Here is a 13,694-nt window from a genome sequence, read left to right as displayed (position 1 = left end):
CTCATAGGACACCTGATTCACCTCCCCACAAGCTTTCCAATTTTAATCTCCCAAACTCAAATGCATGTGGAAAATTAAGTGTAGAATGTACCACGAACCAGGGGCTTGAAGAGGATAAAATGAAAAATGAAACCAAGTTATACAAGTAGTCGAATCCTGGGGCAAGTCAGTGAGAGGGTGGAACACCCTCCCCTCCCACGCCACTCCCCCCCATCAAAAAAAAAGCCAGGGAAAGAAGATTCCAACAATATATCACTTTATCTTTCTAGGAAAGGGAGGATCTAAAAAAAATATAAATTACATTAGTAACACAAAATAGAAAAAAAACAGAAAAAACCCAAAAACCAACCACAGAGAAGTCTGGTGTCACTCTTAACCTGCATATAAAAAGTCTCTGCATTGGAAATACACAATTCTACCCACTTCTAAAAATATATTTAAACATGTACAGAAGCATGGTGGGTTTTTGTTTTTAAAGTTTGTTTTTGTAAAAATATATTACAGATGAGTAGAAATCCTTTCTTCCGAGCCCACCCTCAACCCGCTTCCCCATCCCTGGGGCAACAGAGAACAGACGCATTCCTCACTTTGCTCTGAACCAATGCCCTTTCCTCCCTCCCAGCTTTCCTAAAACATTAATAACCTGAAAAGTCAAATCCACACAAGCCTCTTCAAGAAGCTCAAAGGCTCTGAGGGTGAAATTCTTTCCTTCATTAAAAACGACACAAAACCAGAGGAGGGAAAATAAACAAAACAGTCCGATTAATGTTGGGTTTTGGTTCCCTGAACCCTTACTTCAAAGAGAAATGGGGCCAGAGAGACAGCCCCCCAAACCAGGCGGGGTTCTGCTAACAATTAGCTGCCTTTGGAAAAGCAAGATGAGGTGATGGGGAAGGACGATTAGAAGAGCCTTGGGCCTGTTAACAACAGAAATCACTGTTCAAAAAGGCTTCAGGAGAAACGCGTACGGTAGTTGGAAACTTAGTTTTGCTGAGTCTGGACGTCGGTTCTCTCCCTCGACTACCGATAAAAACTATAAACCAGGACCTAAGGGGACCAAAGCCCGAATCACTCAGAGCCCCTTCACCAAACACGTGAAGGAGGGGCGGGATGGGAAAAACATTTGGGAGGAACATAGCTCCTTGCTTGGATCACTGGACAGTCACTGGACAGAAGGCCTCTCCCAAGGAGAAGGAAGCCAATTGAAAATTTGGGTAGGCGGGAGGGATGAGCCTTTCCGGAACTCAAGAGGCCAGGGCCAGCTCTGTCCCGCCAGAGTACCACAGCTGTGGCTACGGTTCCCTAAAGGGGAAGGGGATGGAGGTGGGAAGGAACAAAAATCTGTCACTGGAGAGGCCAGGGAAAAAGCCAAACAATGAAACCAATGATGTGGGAGCGAAGAACAAACCTATAGGGAGCAGAGACCCTATGTGCTCCCCCTACCTAAGCACTGGTCCCATTTTAGGGAGAAGAGGTAAAGGTAAAGGATCAGTAAGCCCATTTGGGACCTTTTCCTGGACATTTTTCCCCTTCCACACACAGCACTACATTCATGAACTGCTCTCCTGAAACTGTAGAGACAGGACTCCATGGAGCAGTTCACTTCGAGGAGTAGGACTTGCCACTTGCCAGTCAGATCAGGGTGAAACTCAGGCCTCTCCTCCTCTGATTTTAAACCCTGTGCTAGAAAACACCAAGATGCCCCTAAAGTCACTGTGATAGCGATACGGGCAATTCAGTCAAACAGCTTAGAGCCAAGGAGAAAGGAGCCCTTCTCCATTCTAGCGTCCAGAATCTCCCATTTAGTGAAGAAGGATCTAGGAAGGCAGCAACAAGGAAAGAGGGCAGTGAAGGGAGGTTGCTGAGCCCAGAACTTGCCTTTTGGTCTCCTCTTATCTGGTCAGCAGATTAGGAGAGGGGCCTCTTCCAGATGCGGCTTTGATAATCCCTTCATTGGCCTCATTTCCTTCAGAGTTAGAGAGTAGGTTTTTTTCCCCCCACACTAACACCCACCTTTCCCTAAAGGGAAAAGTCTAAGTGAGCAGCAATTGACAGACCCGTTCTGCTGGAGCTGACACCCAAAGACCCGATGCTGCCGAAATATTCAGCTTGACGGCCCTTCGTCCTTAGAAAATGTCTTTTCTGACCCTCTCGGAACTCTTGGGTGATCGAGAGACAGAGGTGAGGGTTCAGGGTGGATAAAGGTTCAAGTGTGGAGGTACTGCTGCAGTTTCCCGTTTTGGATGGTTCTGTGTTTGCTTGGGAGAGTGTTCCTCGCCTCCTGGAGCAAGAGTTTCCACAGGCCTTTTCGGGAAGGTCTTCACCAGGATATCAGAGTCATCGTACCCCCCCAGGACAAACCCAGAGCCAGGAATGGGGTGGGAGGATTGGAAGGGATCGGGAAGAACTGTGCTATTAGTACTTCTAGAATGGCCGTCCCTTATTTACAGCTAACCGCCTGGTCCCTCCAGAAACTGAGCCCGGAAAGAGCCAGGCAAGGCAGCAACGTCTTCGGCTAAAGCTCTAGATGGTTATTCGTCTTCCACCCCAACTTGCGGTTATGGCCTGGCCCTCTCCGTTCCCCTCGTCCTGCTAGAGAAAGCCCAAGGACTGGGAGGAAAGTATGCCAGAACCCGATCTCACTTCCCAGATTAATTTGGCAAAAGCCACCAGCTTCTACAATCCTAAATACGGCAAAGGCCAGGGAGGCAGGAATTACAAGTGCCTGCAGCTTCCGTCATAGGGGATGGACCTAGGAAGGCCTCTGTAGCTGCGATGCACGTACACACCCAGCGAACGAAGGGCTCGGGGTGTAGCTAATGCCTGGCATCTGGTTAAGAGACGCCGCTCCAGATCCTAATTCCCCTCAGAGCCTTTTGTCACTGGTTCTGGTCGGGACTACCAACGCCGAGTCTGATCTCGCCGTACCTCTCTTTTCGGGAGCGAACAGGGCCTGTCCCTTCAACAAGCCAAGCTGTCTGCAATGTCACCACACCCTCCCCTGATATCGCTCTGCTGCTGGAAAACAAGGTGGGGTGGGAGGAAAAGGAGTAAGGACTGAACACAAGAAACCCTCTGTTACTGCTTCCCTGTAAACCGACAGTGAATAACTGACGAACTCCCTGAATAGTTTTAGCTGCTCGCTCCGACCGCTTCTTGGGGCTTTCCATCTCCCAACCGGAGTCCGAAGGGACGACAGGGAGACGCCTGGGGCCTGGGCATCTCCACTGCCGCAACGGGTGACGAGGAGGTTTCAGGGGAGGCTGGAGCTCTGCTCCCCTTTATCTTGAGGGAGTCGTATTGCTGGATGCCAGCCGGCTGGCTGCTCTGGGAAAGCACAGACCAGGTGCCACACCTGTCCGGCACAGTCTGCTTCGGCCCCAGCTGCCCGGACTTTAGGAGGTCACTTCTAACACTGCTCCAAACTGAAATCCCCACGCAGGAGGGAGCACCGAAGCCCTAGTCTGTCCTGCAGAGGGGGAGTGAACTGGAACTGAGGAGGCCCCTTGGTAGTCTCCCAAAAAACAACCACCCCAGATAAAGAATATTGTCTCAGAAGCTGGTGGGGAGACCAAGCGGGGTGCGGGGAGGGGCAGGGATGGGGAAGATGAGCTCACAGCAGGAGTTTGCCATTTCTGTGGATTTTCAGGATCCGCCCCAACCGCTGCTTTGCGGTGGCCAAGCCTTTCTTGGGCCGTTTTCCTGATGGGGGAAGAAGAGGAGAGAAATGAGTGGAGCGCACCTCCCTCTCTGGACAGGGGGCTCCGGCCACTTTGCTTCCGTCCAGCCCGATCTCCCGCTTCCAGAGATAACAGCATTACAGCCCTAAAGCTCGTAACCGGGGTCAGTGTTTCTTTCCCCACAGCACTAGTACCCTGAGGGAGTTTACGGGAAGCCCACGCTCCCCACTGCCACATGAGCCCCAGAGTTCCCCCTCTTTATCCCCTCCCATTTCTGGAGAGTTCCCAACAGGACACTTTGGACACTCTCCCCATCACGTGTGGCCAGCAAACACCGGAGGGCTGGTGGAGACCAGTGTCCTTTACCTTGTGCCGACTGACAGCCCTGGGAGCCGGCGGAAGGGCGCCGCTGGGACAAGAAGACGCCGGGGGCCATGGGTGTGGTGCCCCGGTTCATCTGGGCCATCCCGAAGACACTGGGCCGCGCTGTGTACTCGTGATCGGCCAGGCTGCCGGCAAAGGGCTCCTGCTTTGGCTCAGCGGGAGGTGGGGGGCTGGGAGGCACTGGCACACTGGGCTCACTGGGCTCGCTGTCCTGTGAGGAAGGCGCGGGCTCCACATCTTTCGGGGATGATTTCTTCTTGAAATATTTCCGTTTCTGTATCTTCTGATGCTCCTGAAACACAGGCCGTGCGAAAGAGCAAATTCAGAGTAAAAAAGGAGGGAATGTCTACAGAGAGAACAGGGAGGCAGAGTACACTAGTTTGGGAATCCGAAGGGATAATCTTAACCGTTAAATGCCGCTCTCTCAGGACGGTACCCAGGATCCATTCACGTGGCCCTGTTCACATAACTTCAGGATCAGAAATGAAGAGATCCATGTAATAATCATCATCTAGGGACTAGATGGTAGGAACAGCCAACACACAAACCAGGTTCGTAAGAAGAGAAGCAGAAGAACCCTTCTGACTCTGACTGTTGGGACTTTGGTTTTTTGCCTTCTTCAGTCCAAAGCCACCGGTAATGCCCAGGGATACTGGGATGGGGCTCAGGTCTGAGGGTTCCCACCCTCCACCACGCCTTGCAGCCTGAATGGTTTGTCTTTGGGAGTCTTCCACGGATGACTCACCAATTCTAACTTTGCTGAGCTCTTGAAACTTGACAAAGCCAGTGGGCCAGGAGGCAGAGAAGGAGGGGCTGATCCAGGCCACTGTGATATTCAAGATGCTCCAAGACTTCTACTACCTTAGTATATTTTTCTAACGCCTTTTTTCCCTTAAAGAATACCCGAACAGGCTTCCTGGAAACTTATCGAGAAGTTGAAAACAACTTCCCAAGGTAATGGAAGGGGGTCCTGGAACTTATTCTGACCTCCAAGGTCCTTCTGCCTTCTCCACTCCCAATGCAAGGCTTGCCAGGCCAGCTTTCCTCTTCACCAAATGGGCTGAGATAAGTGTTAGCACTCTGAACCCATTTACGAGATACTGGGGGTATCCAAAACCTATAGGTCTTCCCTTTCCCCGGTGAGACTGGCAATTGCTGGAGATGGGTGGGATTAGAAACGTGAAGCCGAAGTGGCTTTGTAGACCATCGGTCACATACCTGTTGAGCCAGTTTGGCTGCTGCTGCAGCTAGCCCCGTCTCTATGGAGGCCACGCGGGTTCCCTCTCTCACAGGGCGGTCCTGTTTCGGGAGGGTTGGGGTCACACGGGCTGTAAGGGAAAGGGGGGGTGTCATTTTTTTACTGACTGATAAGAAGGCGAGGAGTTCAACTTTTGCCCATGACTGAGCACCGCCTCCCGCCGCCCCCTCCCAGGCTGGGATTCAGATGACTAAAACTGACACCAACCTTAAAGACCAGGAGACTACAACACAAACTCCAGGAAGCAGAAATACATCCTTGGACAAGGCTTGGGGCCGCTAACACAGAAACAGGCAGGTTTGGGTTCGGCCCGGGCCTGGCTACGGGGTCTACTTTGGGCCTTCTAAGGCTTTTGGCCTGGCACGCACCACCATCATTTTACAACAAAAGGAGAACCCATCCTGCAGGAAACTCAGGGAAAAAATCCACTTAGGCTTGTGCGGTGTGTGGCCGTGCCACTGGGGGCCTTTTGTGAGAGAGAACTCTAGGACATCCTGAGGGGTGGAAGGGAGCTGAAATTGTAAAGTTTGCTTAGGTTTAAAAAAAAAAAAAAAGAAAAAAAGGTTCAGCATCAGCCCACCCGTGAGGAAATTAGAGACATCTGTCTGACTTAGGCTAGTTAATCAGTGGCCTGGGTCTGTGCAGACCTCTGCCAGAGCAGCAGACTAGCCCAGTGGAAAGAACACGGTACTGAGAGTCAGGAGATGTGGGTTCTAATCCTGATTCTGCTTACACGCCTGCTATGGGACCTCAGACAAGCCCCTTATCTTCTCTCTCACAGTTTCCTCACCTATAAAAGGGAAATAAAATACCTGTTCTCCCTCCCTCTTGGGGTGAGAGGCCATGTGGAATAAGGACTGGTGTGATTATCTTATATTTACCAGCACATTTAGTACAGTGCGTAGCAAATAGTAAATATCGAATGCCACTGTTATATTAATATTAATGACAAGGAGGAGGAGGAGCCCAGGAGTGAGTCCCCAGTCTCTTTCTTAAAAAGAACTTCTCCCATCCCTTCACACAGCCAGCTCGCTCATATTTTAACATTACACTACAAAGCTTGAGGGACACTGAGTGACTGACATTACACAACTCCCTCCAGGTAAAAAATCAACTGGAGTGAGAAGAGAAAATACTCTCTCCACTTTTCAGCCCAATGACATGGTCTCTCTTAGCTACGAGGTATATGAGGTCCTACAATCCGCTACATTGTGAGAAGCAATGTGGTTTAGTGGAAATAGCACAGGCTTGTGAGTCACAGGACGTGGGTTCTAAGCCTGGCTCCTCCACTTGCCTGCTGTGTGACTGCAGACAAGTCACTTAACTTCTCTGTGCCTCTGTTCTCTCATCTGCCAAATGGGGATTTCAATACCTGTTCTCCCTCCTACTCAGGCAGTGAGATCTTCTGGGGCCTGATTATCTTGTAATGACCCTAAAGCTTAGTACAGTGCTTGGCACATAGTAAGTGCTTAAATACCACAGTTATTATTATTAAATGCCAAGCCGCATTTCTCCCTCTCTTTGCTTTCTATGAGTCCTTAATTAGATAATCTCAAAAATAAATGAACAGCACCAAGCATGATCTGGGGGCAGAAAGAAGCCTGTAAGGCAGGACAGTGAGCCTTGAAAAAAAATTATATCAGGGCTCCTGATGCCAATAGAATCTGCTTATGAAAATCACACCTCTGACTGGGGTACCGGGGAACCCTCACCCCTGAGAACCTGGCAACCTGGGGGCAAGGGTGGGAACACCTTTAGGACTCCATGGTGCATCGTCCGTGTTCTTCTTTTTCTTTGGTCGAGATTTCAAAGCGGGGTCATCTTCGTCTGACTCCAGGGATGGGTATACTGCAGAAAGGAGGAACAGCCAGCTGAGGGCACAACTCACACGCACCTACGCATTAAGACATTCACCCACTCCCGGACTTCACGGGATGAAAGTGATCCACTTGGAAAGGTGTAGATGTTTCCCCAGCCTTGAGAGGTAGCCTGAAGCAGCGGGCAGGGAGACACTCCAGACACCCTGGGACAGGGAGCCCCGGGCTCTCTCCTTCCTTGAGTAACTTTCCCTGAGGTGAAAGGGCAACTAAAGAACCTCAAATGAAAGCCAAAAGGTATGCTCGCTGCCCAGCTGGACCCAGGAAAGACCGGTCCACCGAGAGGCTTTCGAGTTACGTTGCTGCTGGCGACTGTAACAGGACACCCAGAAGCAGCCGTTCATTTCTGAGCCTGGCCAGGAGACCAGATTCCTTAGCCCCACCCGTTGAGCGGCCTCTGGGGGAAATCACAATCACTCCACGCGTTCTCCCTTCCGGTCAAAGGACAAGCATCCCGCGCTGGCCCCGGAGGCCTTCGGTCAGACCTCGGCTAAGACTGGGAAATAGAGGGTCCTGGGTTGCGGAAACGAAGCGGCAACAGAAGAGGGATCCTTACTGTACTCTGCATCTTTGAAGCAGGTCCCCAGGCTCTCCTGTTCATCCATGCTGGCCTCCTCCTCACTCTCTGTGCTGTGGTGGGCAGGCCGCTTCGCCGGTCGCTTCCCTGGAGACCTCTGACTGGCCGGCCCGCTGGCTCCTCCACCTTTACTGCTAACAGAGCCCCCACTGCTCCGTTCCTGGCCCGCGGCCCACCAAGCCTGGAGACTGGAGGTGGCAGGGGAGGATGAGGAGGACTGCAGGTTGGCCATGCACAACATCCCCTGGATGGCTTCCTGGGTGCTGGGCGAGGCAGGGGCTTCACTGCAGGGGACAAGGGAGAATCACTGAAGGGAGTCCTCCTGGGTCAGGGGTATCTGCCACCCAGCAAGACCAGCGAAGAATAATGCTTAGGGTGAGAGGAAGAGAGACAAGATGAAGTCTGACTGGGAGACCGGATAACACCCCCACCTCAAGTGAAAAAGCAGCTTGGCTCAGTGGAAAGAGCCGGGCTAGGGAGTCAGAGATCATGAGTTCAAATCCCGGCTCTGCCGCTTGTCAGCTGTGTGACTTTGGGCAAGTCACTTCTCTGTGCCTCTGTTTCCTCATCTGGAAAATGGGGATTAAGACTGTCAGCCCCACGTGGGACAACCTGATCACCTTGTATTCTTCCCAGTGCTTAGAACAGTGCTTTGCACATAGTAAGCGCTTAATAAATGCCAACATAATTCAGATGAAGATCAAAAAATGTCCAGGGCTCCATTTTCCACTGAGAAAGGCCGCTCACCCATGGCTTGGCCACTCTGCCAAGGGAGAGTCTCTCTATGGCCTCTCTCTGGGGGAGCCCTGTTGGACGGGAAGCAGCATGGCTCTGTGGAAAGAGCATGGGCTTGGGAGTCAGGGGTCATGGATTCGAATTCCGGCTCTGCCACTAGTCAGCTGTGTGACTGTGGGCAAGTCACTTCACTTCTCTGTGCCTCAGTTACCTCATCTGTAAAATGGGTAAGACTGTGAGCTTCACATGGGACAATCTGATTACCCTGTGTCTACCCCAGAACTTAGAACAGTGCTCTGCATATAGTAAGCGCTTAACAAATACCAACATTATTATTATTATTATTTCAGTTCAGAGACCCTCCCTTTATGGCCCAGGATGTGTTAGCCAACTGAAGGCCACTTTCTGAGCAGGCAAGAGAGGGCACTGTACTTTCAGATACAAATTCCAGCCACAAAACACTTTGTTGAGCCTGACCACCCAGTCCTCAAGCCCCACCTCCGTCCACCCCAGTTCCCAGCTGACCAGTTTCAATGGACAATCCCATGTTAGAATGCATTGCCTAAGGTGAGAGGGGGAGGGGAGACAGTGGTTGTTTCACAGCCCCAAGTTAGGATAAAGAAAGGCCATTCAGGAAACAGACGCCAAATCTAGTACTTACTTCAGGGTCGCGTAGTCTGGTCCCCCCACCTGTCTGCTGGCCTTGAGAAGGTCAAGAATCCCGCCCGCCCCACTGCTGACCCCCAGCTTGTCCTTGGCCCCTTCCACCATTTCCTCATCCGTCGTGTAATCTTCCTGTTTTGGGAAAGGAAATATTGGCTTCACTTAGGAGAGGGACATGTGTCCTTTGGGGTCTGGCCGATCCAGACACAGAGAGCTGCTGGGAAGCTAGTTGACTTCCCAGGCAGCTCTCCATACTCACCCACCTCAACCTCCCACCCTTAGGAGAAAGGGCACCCTTTCCCACCAGCCCATAACGGCAGGCTCCCAGGGGCTTCACAAGCAAAACCGACCCAACTGACCCTTGGAAAACTGACCCCTAAGGGCCTTACAATCTGGGAAAGCAATGGGAGGAAAAGAGAGAATCCGTTCGTTGAGCTCGGCTGCCCAGAAAAAAGGCAGCTCTTACCTCGATGTCAAACTCCACCTCTCCTGGCTCACGCACTCGGTTGGGATCAGAGCAGGGCTTGGCCCGGGGCAACTTCCGGGGAAATTCTACAAAGCAAACATAAAATTCCTGGCATGAACCGGGGGCATCGAAGGAGACACGACCTCGGAACGGAGGATAAACCCCGTCTGCTTGGACAGATGAGAAATCGGTTAAAGGTGATCACCGACCACCTGGTAACAAAGGCCGGAAGGAGAATCAAACTATAGGGATGATGAGGCTGCGGTCTTAGGCGTGCACTGAGAAACTGTACATGCCTTTCATTTTTCAATACCTTGCTTAATGGCTTCTCCTAGCTGGGAAGGCTCTCTCTAAATGGAAGCATCAAGAAACCTCGCACCCTAGAAACTGAGGGCTGCCACATACCTCTACCTGAGACAGAGGCTTGTGACAGTTGCCGGGGCAGAACAAGAGGAAAAGAGGATGAAACGCACTTGGTAACTTTTTCCGGGGTGCTAGGATCTTTTTCTCCTTGCGTGGGGTTTCATCAATCTGCAGATCCTCCTCAGAATCCAGGTCAAACTCTTCCTTGATCACAAGTTCCGGATGAAGCTTGGCCTTGGCGGCTTTCCTCGCTGTGGCTTTGGAACTACGGGACCTGGTAGAGGCCTTGACCTTCTTGCTACTGAGAAGAAAACACATAGCTGTGCCCCAGATTTACAACAGGGACAACACGTACCCTATTTATCCCGGCTCCTCGACTCTTGGTGACAGTCAACAGGGCTCGTTTGAACCATCTGGCCTCAGAAAACCATTCCCTGCCCAGGCAGTTTTCTACCTTTGAGCTGTTCCATCCCTTCCCCTTTCACACTATCATCTTGATTCTGTCTCCTGCCAGTTCCCGGCAATTTCCGTTTTGCCTCTGGGATACGATATGCTAAGAGGAAGCACTGGGCCAGTTATGATGAGAAACTGTCTGAAGCGGACAAGGGGGAAAGAAACCATAGAATGAAAACTCTCCCTTTTTGGATCCCATCAAATTCTCATTTCCTCAAGGGCTGGGCTTACAAAGCTCCACTGGGGCAGTGCTCTACTAGCATCAGTGATTTGATTCTCCAAAACAAAAGGGGAACTCTATTTCCCGATCTCTCGGCTGTAAAGTTCCACCGATTGTTGGGGACTTGACCCCTTCACTCGCCCCGTGCCCCCTCCTTCCTCACCCAGCAGATTTGCCATTGGACAGCCCCAGCTTCAGTTTGCTCTCATCCAGCTCATCTTTCGGGCTTGGGTCCGGTGAGTCTTCCTCGGTGTCGGTTAAGGAGGCGGGGACACTGACCTGGAACATAAAATGATTCAACTGGGCGATGGCTGGGGATTCTTCGCAGGGGCCCATGCGGGCTTTGCTGAACCTGCGAGTTTTAGAGCCCTGGCCTGAAGGGTGGAACATCTGAACTTGGGCTGAGGCTGTGGACTGCTTTGGCATTAGGAATTCGGCATCTGAGGGGAAGGATGCACCTAGGCCCACATTTCCTCCAGCTGCCAGCCTACGGCCCACAGCGGCAGAAGCCAGTGTCTCAGCCAGAAGGAAGCCCGCACACACTGAAGATGCCAAGAACCTTTCCTCGGCAGCTGGGTCGTGCGTAGGAATCAGCAAGTGTCACATGAGCAGGTATCTAGCACTCAAGGAGCCCTCTAACTGAAGAATCTTTGAGTATTTCTCCCCCCTAAAGTGAAAATCCTCTAACTCATTAGGAATTTCCAAACTAGCCAGATTCTGGTCTCTGTTCAAGCCTGACGCTGGAAATATTCCAAAACTGTCTCCAATAAACAGAAATTCTGCAAATTAAAGCCCTCTGTTCTTTAATGACTCAAATCAACTGCAAAGTCGTACTGGGCCTAAAAGCAATCAGACGACACAAATCGGGCTACATTCAGGCATCCAGGGATTTCAACAGAAATTGAAATGATGACCTTTGCAAATAGTACTTTTCTCTTCTGGAAAATCATGGTCCTTGACATCACAAAACAGGTGGAGAGCTAGAGGCAAATGTTTATACGCAGGCAGCTTCCGTGACGCTGTTTTAAGGTTGTGCTTGAGGTCTGGGCCAAGGGTGAAAATGCAGGCCTCCTGGTTAGGTGAGGGACAGAGACTGGCTGCCGGGAGGGGATACCACTAACCATGATTCTCCCTCACCCTTTCTTAACCACTGGCCAGTCCCACACCCCATCCAGAGGCGGCAGCAGGAGGGTGAGCTCGAGCAGAACGGGCCTTCCCCAAACCCAGAGGCGCGGCCGGTCGGATTCCCTCCCCCCGCCCCCCTTCAAGGGCAGGCTTGGGGATGGAGATATAAGGCAATCAAACCCGGGGGCTGGAAGATGAAAGCAGGGGGTGATGGCCCCATTCCCACGAATGGTGGAGAAAAGAAGCGTTTAGGGTTGTCATGGAGATATCACCAACCTTCCCTTTCTGGGAGCCGCTCATCTTCTTCAGTGTTTGCTGTGTGTATTTGTCTAGCAGATCGAGGTCCAGCTCTCTGACTGCAGTAGGCAAGCTCTCTTTTCCCCTGCGCTCTGCCTTCTTTGTTGCTTCTTTGGGCTTTAGACTTTTCTTCTTGGCTCCCCCTTTGGAGGCTGGTGACAGTTTGGGTGTGGGCACTGAAGGTGTGGAAGTTGGTTTAGTTGGGGGCATGGTGGTTGTGGCTGGGGTGCTTCTCTGCAGCCCAAAGGGGCTGCCAGTCTTTCCTATGTTCTGATGGAAGATATCCTGCAAAAAAGTCCGTGCTTTATCACTAGGAGGGCAAGAATTTCCCTAGTGGTTAACCTCAAGGAAATAAGTTCCCTAGATTTGTAAGCTCCTTGAGGGCAGGGATCGTGTCTACCAACTCTACTGTACTCCTAAGTGCTTAGTATGATGCTCCGCACACAGTAGGTACTCAGTAAATACCACTGAGTGATTGATTGCTCCTCCACTTTTCTCTGCTATAGTCCCCTACAAGTTGCCAGGACTGAGGCACTGTGGCCCTGAGGCTTTTAAACTGGAGTTCTATCTCTCTAAGGAGTTGAGGAAAGGTCTGACGCAGAATTTAAAACTACTGTTTTGACCCTGGTTCAATCTTCTCAACCACCATTGATCTCTTTAACCTAGGAAGTTTAGCTGTTATTATTATGGTATCTGTTAAGCGCTTAGAACAGTGCTCTGCACACAGTAAGGTCTTAATAAATGCGACTGATTGATTGATTACTATGTGCCAAGCATTGTTCTAAGCACTGGCGTAAATACAAGTTAATCAAGTCGGGCACAGTCCCATTCCCCTTGGGGTTCACGTAGGAGGGAGAACATTCACTCATTCATTCATTCAATAGTATTTATTGAGCACTTACTAGGTGCAGAGCACTGTACTAAGTGCTTGGAATGTACAATTTGGCAACAGATAGAGACAATCCCTGCCCAATGACGGGATACTGAATCCGCACTTTAGTGATCAGGAAACCGAGGCACAGAGAAGTGAGGTGATTCGCCCAAGGTCACACTTTAGGCAAGTGGCAGAGCCACGATTAGAACTCAACTCCTCTGACTCCTAGGCCCATGCTCTTTCCACTAGACTATGCTGCTCCCCAGTTGAGCTCTTCCCCCACCTCCTATTATCAAAACCATCCCTATGCCCCTCTTTCTGGGAGCAAACAAAGGACATAAAATCCTTTTTTTTCCCCCCACATGGGCCTTACGGGTGGTGGGATGAGAATGGGATACAAAATGAAACAGGTTAGAAGAAACAAATTTTGAGAACACTAGCCTGGAAAAATGGATCTTGTGATCCCATCTGGGGAAAAAACGGCACCTGACATCTCTATTTTTCTCCATGATTTGTTTCAGATCACCCAGCTGGGTCAGTAGTCTTATTGGGAGGCGAATGCCAGCCCAATGCTTCTGGTCTATACATAGTTGTGTAAATTCAATTCATTAAGAATGGTGTGCCAATGTAAACCAATCCAGAACTTTTAAGGGGAAGCAGACATGTCCTCAGAGGAGCTACTCAACCACAGTGCTCTCAGGGCCCTCGCACGAGGCTCGCTG

The 13,694-nt window shown here is 50.9% G+C and overlaps 1 protein-coding gene across 3 annotated transcripts in view; it reads right to left on the bottom strand.

The window, feature by feature from the left end:
* Nucleotides 1–239: 239 nt before the first annotated feature.
* The window catches only part of PHF8 (PHD finger protein 8), a 32,629-nt gene continuing 19,174 nt past the window's right edge, over nt 240–13,694 (bottom strand). For 2 of the 3 annotated variants that reach the window (XM_007669686.3, XM_029067361.1), the window contains 10 exons: nt 12,078–12,383; nt 10,840–10,955; nt 10,114–10,304; nt 9,641–9,726; nt 9,173–9,306; nt 7,756–8,060; nt 7,075–7,170; nt 5,283–5,392; nt 4,047–4,356; nt 240–3,702 (listed from right to left, as the gene is read on the bottom strand). In XM_007669686.3, coding sequence (XP_007667876.2) covers nt 3,614–3,702; nt 4,047–4,356; nt 5,283–5,392; nt 7,075–7,170; nt 7,756–8,060; nt 9,173–9,306; nt 9,641–9,726; nt 10,114–10,304; nt 10,840–10,955; nt 12,078–12,383 — 1,743 coding nt within the window. In that variant the 3' untranslated portion in view covers nt 240–3,613. The remainder of the gene's footprint in view (nt 3,703–4,046; nt 4,357–5,282; nt 5,393–7,074; nt 7,171–7,755; nt 8,061–9,172; nt 9,307–9,640; nt 9,727–10,113; nt 10,305–10,839; nt 10,956–12,077; nt 12,384–13,694) is intronic. The other variant, XM_001508479.4, reaches the window with a different exon arrangement.

This window comes from Ornithorhynchus anatinus, chromosome 6, assembly GCF_004115215.2.
Source record: "Ornithorhynchus anatinus isolate Pmale09 chromosome 6, mOrnAna1.pri.v4, whole genome shotgun sequence".
Classification (NCBI taxonomy): domain Eukaryota; kingdom Metazoa; phylum Chordata; class Mammalia; order Monotremata; family Ornithorhynchidae; genus Ornithorhynchus; species Ornithorhynchus anatinus.
The sequence above is the reverse complement of the archived record's forward strand: the minus strand, read 5'-3'. Positions and strand labels throughout refer to the sequence as shown.